Source organism: Balaenoptera acutorostrata, chromosome 17, assembly GCF_949987535.1.
Source record: "Balaenoptera acutorostrata chromosome 17, mBalAcu1.1, whole genome shotgun sequence".
NCBI lineage: Eukaryota > Metazoa > Chordata > Mammalia > Artiodactyla > Balaenopteridae > Balaenoptera > Balaenoptera acutorostrata.
Window position 1 is genome coordinate 58195335 of NC_080080.1, and position 15595 is coordinate 58210929.

Here is a 15595-nt window from a genome sequence, read left to right on the forward strand (position 1 = left end):
TTTGGCCTGAAAATGGAGAAACAGAACATCATGAGAGGAGAGTCGGTGGCATACGTCAGTGACGTCCCCAGAACTGCTTCTGCTGAAGAGTGTGTAAGGCCACCAAGAACGTATGCCTAGTGATCTACAGATTGCAAATACAATAACAAACACCATCAGGGATGGCTACATATCTACGGAATGGGAAAGAAAGCTCTTTCCCACTTTGTTAACTCATTTATTCCTCTCATTTTTCCTTCCTTTCTCTCCTCCCTCCCTTACTCCTTGTCCTCATTTACACACGCACATGCACACACACACGCATGCACCCCCTGATACAAATCTGCCAGCCTGAGAACAAAAAATCGAAAGAACAGGAACAAATAGAATACAATGACATCCAGATCAGATAAGTGCCTCCAACTGATAACAAGGCAAAAGATTTTCTGCCAGAAGCATCGTGTGAAAATTTCGTGGCCTACTTATCCTCAAAAATGTGAATCAGGTAATACCAACATAGCAGAAAGTTTGAAAAAAAAGTGACAATCATATTTCCAACATCAGCTTTCATTGGCCTAGTGTTTAATGTTTATGAACAAAGTAATGCTTTCATAGGCATTATTTCATTTGAGTCTCACATGAACCCTTTGAAGGAGGTGGAGCTTCCATCTCTTTAGGGGACGGGACCCTGAGTTCCAGAAATGGACAAGGGAAGTAAAGTCAGGTCCCAGAGCCATCTCTGCTCACACCTCAGCTGTTAATTTATTTTCCACAGCACTCTGACGCCTGCTTGGTCTCAACAGAGTATCCTTGGTACCACACAGATTTGTCTCTCAGGCTAAACCTTTCAGATGTTAGCCTTCAAAATCTTGTTTCATCAGCTGTCCTAACTTTAAAGCATCACAGAAGTTAGCAAACTGTATGTATCCATGTTATTTATTTATAAAATGGAGTGGTCATTTGAGCAAGAACAAAAAGCTGGCTAAATAAAGGGGATAGGTTGTGCCCTTTCATGGGGTCATCAACAATAGCTTACAAAATAAAAATGCAGAATGATTATTATTTCATCATTCGTGATGCTAATATATTTGGGATGAAAAAAGTATGGGATACTATCACTAGCTGTGAGTAATGAAGGAAGGACCATGGAAATGGTCTTCTAATCCTAGCCAGGCTCTGAGGTATTTCCTGGTACCAGGGCTACAAATACTGGCTATAGTTGTTCAAAGCAAGAAATAGTTGTTATTATTGCACTAATTCATTGCATGCAAACCCTGGCTTCTCCCTATGGAAAGAGAACACAGAGAAATCGTTACTAAACACACTACCTGTGAGAAGTAGAAGGACAATAAGGAAGTTGTTCACTGATATATGTTCCCTTTCCAGAGGTTTCCAGACACAACGTTACCAAACTGTAACCTTTCCCACAAAGACATCAAAAAGCTAAAATGTACCTGTGGGAGTGGGGATGTAAATTAGCACCTAAGATAAATTGAGGGCCACAACAGGTCCCCTGAGCGTTCCCTGGATCTTCCAAGGACCATGCTCTTGGGCTGAGCCCTTTTCCAGCGACACAGAGACCTGGCGAATAGGAGAGCGAGTCTCTCCTGCTCATTCTGTGAGGTCTGAGGTTAGTTTTACTACAGCACACTTTTCTTATTTTCCCCTTTATTGTGGTTTTTTTATACCTCTACTACTTCTTAACTACAAGATAGTTACCATGGCAACACCTGTTGATGGCAGACTAAAAAAATGTACTTCTGCAGTGAGGAAGCTGCTACTATATTTCTCGTTTCTCTCTCACAGTTAGATTTGGGGGGTGTTTTTGTTTCTTCTTTTATCTAGGCTTGTGGATGAAACCAGTTATCTCCATTTGGGCAGATTGATATGGAAACTGCTCTCAGCTGTTTCCATTTTGTATGTGAAGATACAGCCATGTTACCTCCTGAAGCCTTTGTTGTCTGGTGATTTTTACCAACTGTAATACTAGAAATCATTTCTTTGTCTAAGGGAGTTCAGAATCTTTAAAGCTTATTTGTCATTTCTGCTTTTCTTTTCTTTCCTTCTTCTCTTTCCTCTTCCCACCTTACTTAACCAAGTAGATGGACTGACTTCTTTGACCAGACACCCAGACAAAGGGCCACAGCAATAAAGGCCAGATTTCACATCTCACCTAAAATGCCATTAGCCTGGATATCAAAACAGCTAAGAAGATAAAACCTGGGTTATATATAATGCCGATTAGTTCTATGGTCAGGTTAAAGAAAATATATTATAGATAGTAAATAAATTGAAGAGACTTCTTAAAAAATAACAGTATACTGAAGAGCAGTCATGTATGATCAGTTACTAGTATCTTCGTACAGAAACTTAGCTATATCATCAATAATCCATATTTAAACAGGCATTTTGGTATGCCTGCTCTGGATGTGGCATTGCAGGAGAATCTTTGGATGAGATTAAAAAAAAATAAAAGGCACCAACCCTGAAGCCAGATTATCTGATTAGGGAAGCACACACAGGTAGCATCCGTGAAACATGGTGAAGCCAGGGCCATAGATCTGGAAGTAATGAAAAGTGGCCATGTTCTGTTCCAGCCTCTACCTTGACGAGCTGTGTGATCACAGCTGGGCATTGGCTTCCTTGTTGCTAAAATTAATGGGCTGAAATATTGCGGAGTTTCTTTTAACTCTAAAATTACATTAATCCAACTCTGAAATATGCACAAGTGCTAAACAGTAGAGCAGGGCAGACTTTTAAGGATGAATTCAAGAAAAAACATGAATTATCCAAGAGGAGCAGTCAAAGAAAATAAATATATAAATAATTATATAAATATATAAATAATTCAATCTAAATAGATGTCCCAATAAAGCAAAAAAAAAATTCCCTAGAAATTTTGGTCAAATTCTTAGGGAATCCTCTCAAAACTTTCCTCAAGATTAAAGAAATGGGGCTTCCCTGGTGGCGCGGTGGTTGGGAGTCTGCCTGCCAATGCAGGGGACACGGGTTCGAGCCCTGGTCTGGGAGGATCCCACATGCCGCGGAGCAACTGGGCCCGTGAGCCACAATTACTGAGCCTGCGCGTCTGGAGCCTGTGCTCCTCAACAAGAGAGGCCGCGATAGTGAGAGGCCCGCGCACCGCGATGAAGAGTGGCCTGCACTTGCCACAACTAGAGAGAAAGCCCTCGCAAAGAAACGAAGACCCAACACAGCCATAAATAAATAAATAAATAAATAAAATTAAAAAAAAAAAAAAAAAGATTAAAGAAATGATTGAAGGTTTTCTCTTTAATTCTGCTTCATGATGTTTAGGTAATTAGTCCCTCAGTCTTACTGACAAGAATGTTTAAAAATACAAATTCCTTCTTTGAAGTTGTATTATGAATTATGTGAACCTGTTATTTCAATGTTTACTTGAATTCATATAATTAAGAAATTACTCCATTGTAACAGCTGGGTTGATATGTAAACTTTCTTGATATGAGATGTGTAAAGTGATGAGTGCTACCTTGCTCACCCTCATCTCTATTCCTTTTTTAAAATTTTTTTAAAATTTTTATTGAAGTATAATTGATTTACAACCTGTGTAAACGCAGCAAAGTGTAATCACAGCAAAGTGATTCAGTTTCATATATATATATATACACACACATATATATGTATATATATATATTCTTTTTCAGATTCTTTTCCCTTATAGGTTACTATAAAATACTGAATGTAGTTCCCTGTGCTATACGGTAGGTCCTTGTTGATTATCTATTTTATATCACCTCTATTCCTTTAACTCAGGACTGCAATATTAGGAAATGACCATTTTTTCATGTACTGGCTCTGTATTAATTTCCTAGGATTGCCATAATAAAGTACCACAGACTGGGTAGGTTAAACATCAGAAATTTAAGTGCCACAAGCTAGAAGTCCACGATCAAGGTGTCAGTAGGGCCATTTCCCCTTCTGAAGGTACTAGGGCAGGACCTGTTGCAGACCTCTCTCCTAGCTGTTGGTACATCCTTGGCTTGTGGCAGTGTAACTCCTATCTTCCCAGAGCGTTCTTCCTGTGTGCACCTCTCAAACTTCCCCTTTTTATAAGAACCCAATCATATTAGATCAGGGGCCCACCCTACTCCAGTAAGACTTCATCTCAACTAATCGTATCTGTAATGACCCTGTTTCCAAAGAAGGTCACATTCTGAGGTATTGGGGATTAGAACTTTAACATATGAATTTGGGGAGGACAATTCAACCTATAACAGACACGAAATGGTCACATACAGGCAACTTATACACACACCTATAGTACAGTATCTAAGTGTAGCCTCCCTGCAGAGATGAGCTTAGTAGACTAGAGTCCATCACGATACCTTCAGTTCTGTTGAATATACCATTGCTTACAGGTCATAATAGAGCTGACATTTGCAGAGCATTGACTATCTCGAGGCTCTTGCTAGCGTGCATACATTAGTTTATGCATTATTTCCATTCTATTGAATCTCCTTGACTTTCTCTGGGATACTGAGCATTACATCTCACTAAGTGGCTCAGAATTTCTCTAAAGCTCAACTTAGGTCATCTAATAGTTATTTTGAATCAAATAAACGATTGAAATGTCACACATATGATAGCATCTCATAAAACTAACCCTGGGTCATAAGAGAATGGCCACATAGGTATCCTATCAATGGTACAGTTCTGGTGTGGTGCCTGGGCATTGGCAGGCAGTGTAGAAAGTCTAAGATTGAAGTAGTCAAATGTGTGTGTGTGTGTGTATTCTCTCACTACTTACATATTAAATATATATTCTCTGCACACACATGTATATGTAGAGAGAAAGAGATGGATATAGACATATAATCTCTATATGTACATATATGGAAAGGAAGGGGTCACCATAAAGTTACTTTGTCCCTTATGGTCCATCTACAAAATGCCAACCTACCCCACCACATCCTTACACATCCCTCTGAAACTCAGAGACTTTATAGACAACAATTTTTCAATAATGGGGAAAATAACCAGAGCCGAAGTGCAACCCGTTCTCTTAACCCACCAGCAGAGCCATTGCCTCAGGTCAACACAAGCAACACAGCCAGTTCTTCAGAACCTTAAGAACAGAGGGAAGGGCCCTTTCTGCCTTGAATTACTCTGTGGCTGGGACTCCTAACAGTAAGTATCTTTCTATGAATTTTGGATCTTGAAAGTGTACATGGACAAACTTCAAGTTTCCTTCCTCAGCTGCCTATGCAAGAGGAAGTTTCCTTGCATACCCCCGTCTGCCCACCATCACACACATACGTATACCCATTTGCACAACTTCTTCTGGAAAAGATCGGTGATCAGCAACCCTCTAACTTCACTACCCCTTGGGTGGTCCCGAAACTAGTAGTTACTGCTCATTGGGAAAAGTCTGAAGGCTGATCTGAGGCTCTGTGATAAACAAAGGCAGTGGGCCTGGTGGCTACCCAGTTAAGTATCTGTCTTTAGGCAGAAACAAGCCAAAGCTGTAGACTCAGTATATGGCAGCCTTCGGCTTCCCCGGTGGCGCCGTGGTTGAGAATCTGCCTGCCAATGCAGGGGACGCGGGTTCGAGCCCTGGTCTGGGAAGATCCCACATGCCGCGGAGCAACTGGGCCCGTGAGCCACAGCTACTGAGCCTGCGCGTCTGGAGCCTGTGGTCCGCAACAAGAGAGGCCGCGACAGTGAGAGGCCCGCGCACCGCGATGAAGAGTCGCCCCCGCTCGCCACAACTAGAGAAAGCCCTTGCACAGAAAAGAAGACCCAACACAGCTAAAAATAAATAAATAAATAAATAATAAAAATTTTAAAAAGGAATTCCTTAAAAAAAAAAAAAATATATATATATATATATATATATATATATATATATATGGCAGCCTAAGTCCCAGTCCAAAAGACAGCTTTTCAGATACACAGAGTGGAAGGGAATGGAGTAATATTTACTTTTTGGTTTTTTTAAGCAAGGAAATATCATTGAAAGGTGAATAAGGAAATGAATGAATGAATGAGTGACCTCTTTGCTTGCCCTGGTTATTATTCCCTGTTTATTTACTTTGCCTAAAGAAGGATGTTTTAAATACTTTTTTTTACTTCCAATTCATAAACTAGTAGTTAGAGGAGTCAATTTATTTTCCGTTCACTGCAGCAACATTTAAGTTCTGAAGCTAATCTTCTTAGTGTTTGTGTTTATGCTACCTTGCTTTTTGTTCAGATATCCGAAAAGCATGCAATTTTCCTTAAATACATTAAATTTGCATACTGTAAGCTATTCTATTTTTTGCCATTAAGAAAGGATTTTTTTTCCTGTTGAGTGCTTTGATCATTTTGATTTTTTCTCTGTGAATATTGAAACTGCAAGGAATTCATGCCCAAGCCTTGTTCACTTGGGATGCAGGCTTACAGATAGGGCTTAGAGTAGAAGGTGTCATTTTAAGCCTCTTTCCATGTAACAGACTAACAAAAAGAAGGCTTTGCTAAGAAAATATCATTTGTTAATAACTTAGTATATATATTATAACTGTATCAATGCTTACCTGGGTTCTGTATATGGTAGATAGTATAAGGATATGTGTTTAAGGATTTTTATCATCCGTTCCCTAGAATATATTCTTCTTGGAAAGGGGATTATTTTCATTAAACCACACCGTTGAAGGGGATTTTTAGATTTCCCAGTGTCATAATCTTTTTGAGGCTTAAAAAAGTCTTTTTTTTCCTTCATCTTATCTACATAGTGGCCTCTCTTTGGCACCTCTGTGAACTACCCTTTCCTGCCTTTTCCATTTTTTTTTTGTTCTCAATAAGGAAAACTCTTTTCTTAATGGACTGTTGCTTTGCATACATCAGGGATTTCAGCTGTTAGATTGTGTGAAAAATGAAGCAGGAGACATCAGATGGTGTGACGACTAAAACTGTTAACACAGTAAATACCAGGAAGGCTGGAAGTGTGAGCTAAAGCAGCTGGGGGGTGGGGGGATGGGTGGAAAAGACGAGAGACACAGCTGGGAGAACCAGCAAGAAAAAATGGCCAGAAAACATGGGGGAGCTTAGCAAGAGGAGAAGTGCAGCCCGAGGGAAATAAGAATGCAGGAGAAGGAAGCGTCATAAGTTATGTTTTCCAATACTGCACAGTATTCCTTAGCCCATATACATTGTCCTTAGCTACTCCTTTCATTGCTGTACCATTATGCATATTTAGGATGTAGTTTTCTTGGATGATTACTGTCAAAGGCTGAATATTGAAATTTTAATGGAAGTATATGTCTTTGCTTTGAGGTTCATCTCTGTTATACTGACAATTTATGAAACCCATCATAGAATTCAGAAGGATTAATAACAAATAGCATATACTTGTTTAGAGATATATTTGATTTTTTTTTAACCAGAGGGTATCACATTGCTAACATTTAACATTTGGACAAATAGGGGGTGTGTATAATGAGCTCGATTAATAACTGGTTTGGTAAGTATATCCAGAGGGAACTGATTAATAAATCGCTTTCTTCCTGGAAAAAGGTTTCTGGTATTTGAACCTAATCCTATTCTAGTCAACATGAGGACTCATTTGGGTAAAACACTATAAATGCGTGGCCGCAAACTGGGAGAGATGGCTAATGTAATAACAAATGAAGGAAACAGAATTCGATAACAACTTGACATTTAATGCGATGACCCACATCTAAGACGCAGACGTGGAACAGGGATGATGAGAGCACCTCACCACCACCACCACCACCAATTAAATTGCAAAAAGGCAGTAAAGAGAGATGTGGCTTAGCAGCATCATAGATGAAACAAACTTAGATTTTGTGTTAATCCAGTAAAAGATTCATAGATGCCCAGAGTATAACGTAGCTGGTGAGAAAAGCTCCAGTGATCTTAGGCTTTCTAAATAAAAGTGTAGCATCTGAACTGACTCAAGTAAGAGTCCTGAGCTCCTCTTCCCGGATGCAGTGTTACTTCATCTGGAGAACTGCCTTCGAGCTTAGTCATCTAGAAGAGAACACCAGCAAATAGAAGTGTCAGCCCCCAGCATGTCTCCTCCTACCTTCCCTGTTTCCTCCCCACTTGGTCCGCTTGCATGCACTGTCTCGCCCTCCCCAGATCTGAATTCGTTCTCACTAAAGCAGGAAATACTAAGATGTTTAATCCTTAAACCCGCAGTGCAGCAGGGCATACCACTCATCATGTTCTCTCTGTGCCTCGCCCATAGTCATCTTGCTCAATGCTGGCTGAGTGTGTTTGTTGAATTTTGATCTCCCATGCTGAGAATGGTATTGCCTCAGTGCTGACCACTGAGATGATCATCACTGCATTCCAAGTGGCCATCCTTGGATGTAGGATCTGGTATCCCAGGGATGACTTCCAGGTTCCCCTGAGACTCACTCCTTGACCTTCCAAGTTTCAGTTCTTTATCTTCCTGTGTATTAAGTGTCTGGGACTCAGTGTCTGCTTTGGGTACCATGGTCTATCTTGGTCTCGCCAGGAGGTCTTCTAAAGAAGTGTGCCTCTTACCCAGGGATTCTGCCCAGTGGCCAGATTCTGTAGCTGTGACTGGACCTCCAGGACAGTAGTGGACCACCTTCCTGAATTGACCAGCTTATTGCTCCCTGCTGATAGCTCTGCCCTCCCTATGATAGCTGGGCCCTGAGAATTCCCCTACCAACCATCACCAAAACCCAGATAAGGACTATTTCCTAAATCAGATCAAGGTTACCTTGTCAATTGGATGTTGTGTTTGGTTCCTAGATTGGGCTTTGTAGCTGGATTGGGCTCTCACTGTGCTCTGCTCTCATGAGCAGGCCTGGCCAGGACTCAGCTCCCTTCTCCATATAGCCTTTGTGCTCTTTTGAGTCATAGTAGGTGGTACTCAAAACTATACTCTTTGAAATGGAGAAGGGGACACTAAAAGGCAGCAGAAGAGGGACCTCTTTAAACACGTATCTTCAAGTATTTCAAAGGTTGCCAAGTAGGGAAACTACTGGACTTGTTCTGCATAGCCCTGGATATCAGAACCAGGACCCCAACTGTGTTGCAGCCACTAAGCCTTCCTTACGGCTAGCTCAAACCTGGCAGTGCTTCCAAGAGGTAGAAAGGGATTCCTTCTGGAAGCCTTTCCTTATGGGAGGGAATCTGGCATAGGCTGGAATAGCAGGTCTAAGTTTCGTTTATTGGTTTATTTCCACTACAGCATGGATAAGGATAGTATTTACTTGGCTGGCATTTGCACGCATGATATATTGCCATGGTAATATGTCCATCATGAGCGACCTGCAATCCTACTCCTTTCTCTGTCTTCAGGGATTGCAACTGAGGGTGGCTTTATTATAGCAATATCCTCGAGTCTGCCCTGATTTTTTAAAATTTACTCAATCAGCGAATAAATATTGAGTGATTATTATATCTTAGGCACTGTGATTCATTCAGTGCTCAGTACTTTTAGCTGCTACATTTAGCCAAGTATTTTTGACATTGCACTCATGAACTGGATGTTACAGACATTGTAGAAAGGGTTCAGGTATCAAGTGATGTTGATTTATAGCTCACCTTTAAATTTCTTTTAAATTTAAGAATTACTCATTGAGCTCCTTGAGTCTAGTCTCATACTGAGTAGATGTCTAGCCTCTCAAACCTGAATTTGGATTCATGTTTCTTAAGTCTGTGCTACCAGATCCCAGTATGTATCTACACAGATAGCAGGGAGGTTTGCTGTCAGTGTCATCACTACTTCCTTAGGAGTGACTGTAGGGCATAGTTTTGAAGAAATGCTCCTCTCCCTAAACTTCTCCTCAGTAATGGCAGCTGGGGCTTGGGCCAGGCCATCTGTCAGGTGCATAGTCCCAGTGGCCCAGAAATAGAATTCTATTTCAGATCCTCTGAGAGGCTTTAGCCAGAACAAGCCTTCAGGTTAGTAGGCAAGAAGCATCATGAATTACTGGAGTCCGTTTGTTGGAGCCTCTTATGAATGACATCATCCATGTTAAGAAGCTGGTAAGAGTCCTCATGAGAACTGTCAGTGAAATCGGTATAGAAGAAGCAGTGCTAAGATTGGCCTTCTACTGACTTAGTGTATGCAGGGTAGGGGGCCAGTCATATTTGATTAGATACCTGGTTTCAGAAGTCCAAAATTCCATTCAGTGGGAAAAGAAATCAGCATTGAAAGCATAGGATTGCTGTTTGATTGGATCAATCATTGTTTGTGGTAATTAACTGCTGTCCACACTCAGAGATAGTCATGAGGATGAGAGAGGACCTGAAGGAATATTTGGTCCATGCAGAATTATACTCAGGTTGTCTCAGTCAGACTATGATAGTTTTCAGTGGAGCCAGGAGACCCTTCCTTAGTACAGCAACTCCAGTGATTCCAGCTACAATTATACTTGGGTTTGCCATATTTATTTCAGATTGATCTAGAAAATGACTGACATTGTAATGTGTAATGTCCACATTCCTTAGAATATTGTTTTGGTAACACCTTTATTGGGATATAATTCACCTCCCATTTAAAGTGTGCAATTTAATGGTTTTTAGTATATTCAAAGAGCTGTGCAGCTATCACCACAATCAATTTTAGAACATTCGAGTTACCTCAAAGAGGAACCACACAACTCTTAGCTATCATCCGCATGATGATCATCCCCCAGCCCTAAGCAACCTATATATTTGCTCATTTTGGACATTTCATGTAAATGGAATCAGATAATATGTGGGGTTTTTTGTGACTGACATTTCACTTAGCATGTTTTCAAAGTTCGTCCATGTTTTAGCATGTATCGGTACTTCATTTCATTTTATGGTCAAACAATATTCTTTCATATGGATATACTATATTGTGTTTATTCATTCACCAGTCGATGGACATTTCTACTGTTTCCATTCTGGGGCTATTATGGATAATGCTGCTATGAACATCCACATACAAGTTTTGTGTGGACTTAACGTTTTCATTTCTCTTGGCATATACCTAGGAGTGGAATTACTGGGTAAAATCACTCGATGTTTCACTTTTTGAGGAACAAGCAGGCTGTTTTCAAAGTGGCTGTACCATTTTACATCCCCATCAGCCAGGTATGAGTGTTCTGATTTCTCCACATCCTCGCCAACACTTGCTACTATCTTAGATTTTTCAATCATAGTCATCCTAGTGGGTATGAAGTGATATCTCATTGTGGTTTTGATTTGCATTTCCTTGATGAGGCATCTTTTCATGTGCTTATTTGGCGAAATGTCTATTCAAATCTTTTGCTTGTTTTTGGTTGGGTTGTCTTTTCATTATTGAGTTGTAAGAGTTCTTTGCATATTCTAGATAAAAGTCCTGTATCAGATATGATTTACACATATATTTTTTCATTCCTTGGATTGTCTTTTCACGTTCTTGATAGTATCCTTTAAAATATAAAAATGTTTTTAATTTTGATGAAACTTAAATTACCTATTTTTCTTTTGTTACTTGTGCTTTTGGTATTACATGTAAAACACCAGTGCCAAATCTGAACTTATGAAGATTTACCCCTATGTCTTCTTCTAAGAGTTTTGTAGTTTTAGTTCTTAAATTTAGGCATTTGATTCATTTTGAGTTAACTTTTTTATACAGTCTGAGTTGAGGATCCAACTCCATTCTTTGGCATGGGGCTATCAGTTGCCCCATAATCTTTTGCTGAAGAGACTATTCTTTCCCCATTGAATAGTCTTGGCACCTTTGTCAAAAAATCAATTGACCATAGATATATGGGTTTATTTTTGGGTGCTGAATTCTGTTCCACTGATCTAGATGTCTACCCTATGCTGGTACCACACTGTCTTGATTACCTTGTTTCCTTGGAATAAAAACATAACTCGTGAAATTCATGTTCTGAAAATGCAAAATTATGCACCACTTTTATGTTATTAAATTAGCTGTCAAATAATATGTTCAGTTTTAAAATCAGACTCTTTACTCCTGTCTGGTAATACAGATAGTATATGCAAACATATTATTTCCCATACATATTAATAAGATTTGGCATTTTAAGAAAAATGTTTATTCTTTTCATTTTATTTTTTTACTGTAGCAATTTGCTTTAGATAATAAATCTTTCTCATATCTCTAATGAATTCAAGAGAGTTCTCTGGGATTGACAATGACAACATGGGGAAGTGGAGAGGTTTGGAATCCACATCGAAATATATCTGTATGGCAGGAGTTCAGGAGGAGGTTTGATTTGAAATCTAATGAAAGACGGAAAGATGGCTTAAGAAAGGCTCTTGTCTGTCAAGCCCTTCACCCAGAGAAGCCCTGCCCTCTTAGTTTGCATGATTGACAAAGACCTGGAGTCCAGTTGGAGAAAGACCGCCCGTGACTATGTGTCTTGTTCTAATCTTTTTAGACTTATTTTTTAAAAAGAAAATAATAATGTAGCTGAATGCAGTGGCAAACAAAAGGCAGCCATGTCTCATTTGGTAACTGTCAGAGAAACAATTGATGTACCTAAAGATAATATAAATAATCTGCTGATTCTGCTATGGAAGAAAGCAACACTCAATCTAAGAGATCATATGTGGTTCTAATAAAAGAACATCACTAAAAAAAAAAAAAAAAAAGAACATCACTAGATGAAAATCTAGAAGGCTGGTGTTCTATTCAGTTTTTTATATTGTAAATCAGGAATTATATCTCAGTCTGTAAAATAATGCGTGGTTCTGAGTCTTAGACAACATCCAGGATATTCTCCTTGGAGATTCATTTATTTATTCATTTCATCCTTCTGCCCTCCTCCCTTTGTCACTGTACTTTTCATGGTATCTTATGTACAAGAGAGGTTCGGTACAGGAGGTGTTTATTAGAGGATGGGAAGAGAATTGGAGAGGAAAGCGGGATGGAGAAGCAGAAAAACAGATGGGAGATCAACTGAAGTCATTCCTGTGGTCTCCTCCATTCCCGCACATCTTCCCCATTTCCACAGTGGAACGGATGAGGGAACCGCTCAGGGTTAGATCGGTGCACCATTCGGGCCACACTGTTCATGCCGCATCAAAGATTCTGTTGTTCGTAAGACATTCTCACGATAAAATCACAGCTTACCTTACCTCGAAGCGTACTCTTTTCAAATAAATCACTTGTTTTATCTCAAATTCAGACAACAGTTATTTGAATTTTAGTGTCCCTACAATAACACATAGATTTCTTTGTCATAAAACTAGGAAAAATAGGGAAAGAGCAAGTAGATTGATGTGTATTTGATGAGACATTCACTTGGCTGCTATTTTGGAGAAATTTTTTTATTCATTCACTACTGTGTGTAGTTTTTCCTCTACTTTGTAGTTTGCTTTGTTCAGGAAGGAATATAAAGCGCAGTGTTTGGCATAAATGTGGCAGCATTTTTACACTGAACTGGACCAGTATCTGTCACAGTCTCTATCCATCTGTCTTTTTTTTCTTTTTCCCTAACTGTTTTTCTCTTTGGTTATAGGCCAAGAAGGACGGGAGAACATTCACCACCACAACGTTTCAAAGGGAATACATTGCCAGCATTTTGAATACTTATTTGGACAAACATTTCTTCAAGGTAAATATTACCATTGTACCAGTGATGGGGGCACATTATTAGAATTTGCAGATTGCAGCGGTAGCACACAAAGGCTTAATTGTTTAGTCTGGTACAAACCTAGAGTGATGGGAGAGAAAGAAGGAGAGGGAGCCGGAGGGAAGAAAATAGCGCTGTTGGGATATCCTGCAGTCTCTTCTAAATGTGTTACCAGGAGAGTGCCGGCAGAATCTGGGAGCCCACTGAGCTGGACTCAAAATGTGTGGGAAAAAGGGGAGAAAGGGTAATCTGTATTTTTTTCTTCGTGTCAGTGTCTCTCAGATATTCATGAAAACAAAAGGCAGTGTGGTCTAATTGTAAAAATAGCATTTCTTCTTTTATGAGGAAAGAGTTGGGTAATTCCTTTCAGAGGTTAAAATAAGATATATGTTGTATTCACATCACAAGGGGGAAAAAACCTGAATCATAGTATTTTACACCAACTAAGACTTATGAATATGGGAGAGTTTAAAAGAAATCTGTGTTCTTCTTTTATGAAAATACCTACTAAGTATATCTTTCATTGGCTGGCGATAAATGCTTCATGAATGATGTTCTTGTTTGGAACGTTATATTCGTGATGCCTCTTTTGGGGGGAGGGGAAGGAGTGTGTGTGTGTGTGTGTGTGTGTGTGTGTGTGTGTGTGTGTGTGTATGAGAGACAGAGACAGAGAGACAGAGAGAGAATAAATATGAGACAGAGACACCAGAGAGAAATCTGTCAGCATCATACTGTATGTTTCAGAGAAGTAACTCCAGGCATTTTCTTTATGAATCATGAGCTTAGCGAGAGAGTAAAGATCTTCACAGAAGCAGCTGAATTCCTAGTCAGCTCCATCACTCATGAATTAGCTGTCAATATTTTAACACAAATTGCTGTGTCATTTCTATGAAGTTCCCCTGTTGCTGCTCAGTCTGTAGCTAAAAGCTGTTTTCTCCAGGCCCTGAAATTATAGCAGATGAACTGCCTCCTTCCTTCGAGAAAGATATTTGTGTGCACTCACACACAGAAATGCAGAAATCTACCATCCAATTTCAAAGAAAATAAACTTGTCAACTTTCTCTGTTTAGCAGTTGATATAGCGTTGACAGTACTTAGTCCTGAGCTGGCCAGAATGCAATTCCAGATTGGCAGGGGGGGGGAAGAATGTTCTCCTCCCCAGTCCTCATCCTGCCTGCTCTCTTCTGAAGGGGTTGGGTCGGGGAAGTGGAGGCGGTACATTAGAGGAGAATTTTGTGATACTATTCATTCTCTGTTCTGACAGAGAAGACATTGTTTATTCACTGTAATAGGCTTGGCAGGAATCTGTGGTGTGCATACAGAATGGAAACATCGCAGAGCAGTGGGGAATCTCAAAATCCTAAGCAATGGATCAGCTTAGAGCTTTTTAAAAAAAATATTCTAATAGCCTCCATGACTGTAGATGCAAGTCATAATTTGGGGAGATAGTTTTCCTTGAAGTGATCGTTTGCTTCACAATTGCATTAGGCATGTCTCACATGGAAAAAGTCGTTAAGATAGCAGCCTGCCTATCGCAATACTGTAGTAACAAAAATTAAAATCATGAAAGGTGAGAAATACGTTCCAAACGCACTAGACCTGCTTTGAGATTGCTCCCTACATATTAGCATTCAGGTGTCATTATCAACAAAAAATAACCCGTGCATGTCATCAGATGATTCACAGAAACAAGTGGGAGCTGCCTGAGATAAGAGAAAAAAAGACACATTAAAAGATGTGCCTTGGGGTAAGAAGTGCCCCGCCAGAGACAGTGTGAGAGGATGCCACGCTCAGAATGTTCCAGAACTTTAAAGGCAACAACTGTAAAAGCCAAAGTTCAAAGCAGTATGCAAACCCTGCACTGGAAACTGAGCTGGCGGAAATGTGAACCCAGACGGAGGCCTGGGGTTTGTGCTTCTTAAAAGCTCTGCGTTTACCCCACTCTGCCAGCTCCCTGAGCACAGTGCCAGGTGTCTGGGACTCGGGGTGTGTGTGTGTGTGTGTGTGTGCGCGCATTTGTGTTTCTCACCAGAGCA

The 15595-nt window shown here is 40.0% G+C and overlaps 1 protein-coding gene across 5 annotated transcripts in view; it reads left to right on the forward strand.

The window, feature by feature from the left end:
• The window catches only part of PAG1 (phosphoprotein membrane anchor with glycosphingolipid microdomains 1), a 141468-nt gene that overhangs the window by 65939 nt on the left and 59934 nt on the right, over positions 1-15595 (forward strand). For 3 of the 5 annotated variants that reach the window (XM_057532154.1, XM_057532155.1, XM_057532156.1), the window contains one exon: positions 13446-13541. Coding sequence is in view for 2 of the 5 variants with exons in the window: in XM_057532152.1 (XP_057388135.1) it covers positions 10993-11064; positions 13446-13541 (168 nt within the window). In the remaining 3 variants the exon portion in view is untranslated. Of the gene's footprint in view, positions 1-10964; positions 11065-13445; positions 13542-15595 lie in introns of all 5 variants that reach the window. The other 2 variants (XM_057532152.1, XM_057532153.1) reach the window with 1 other exon arrangement.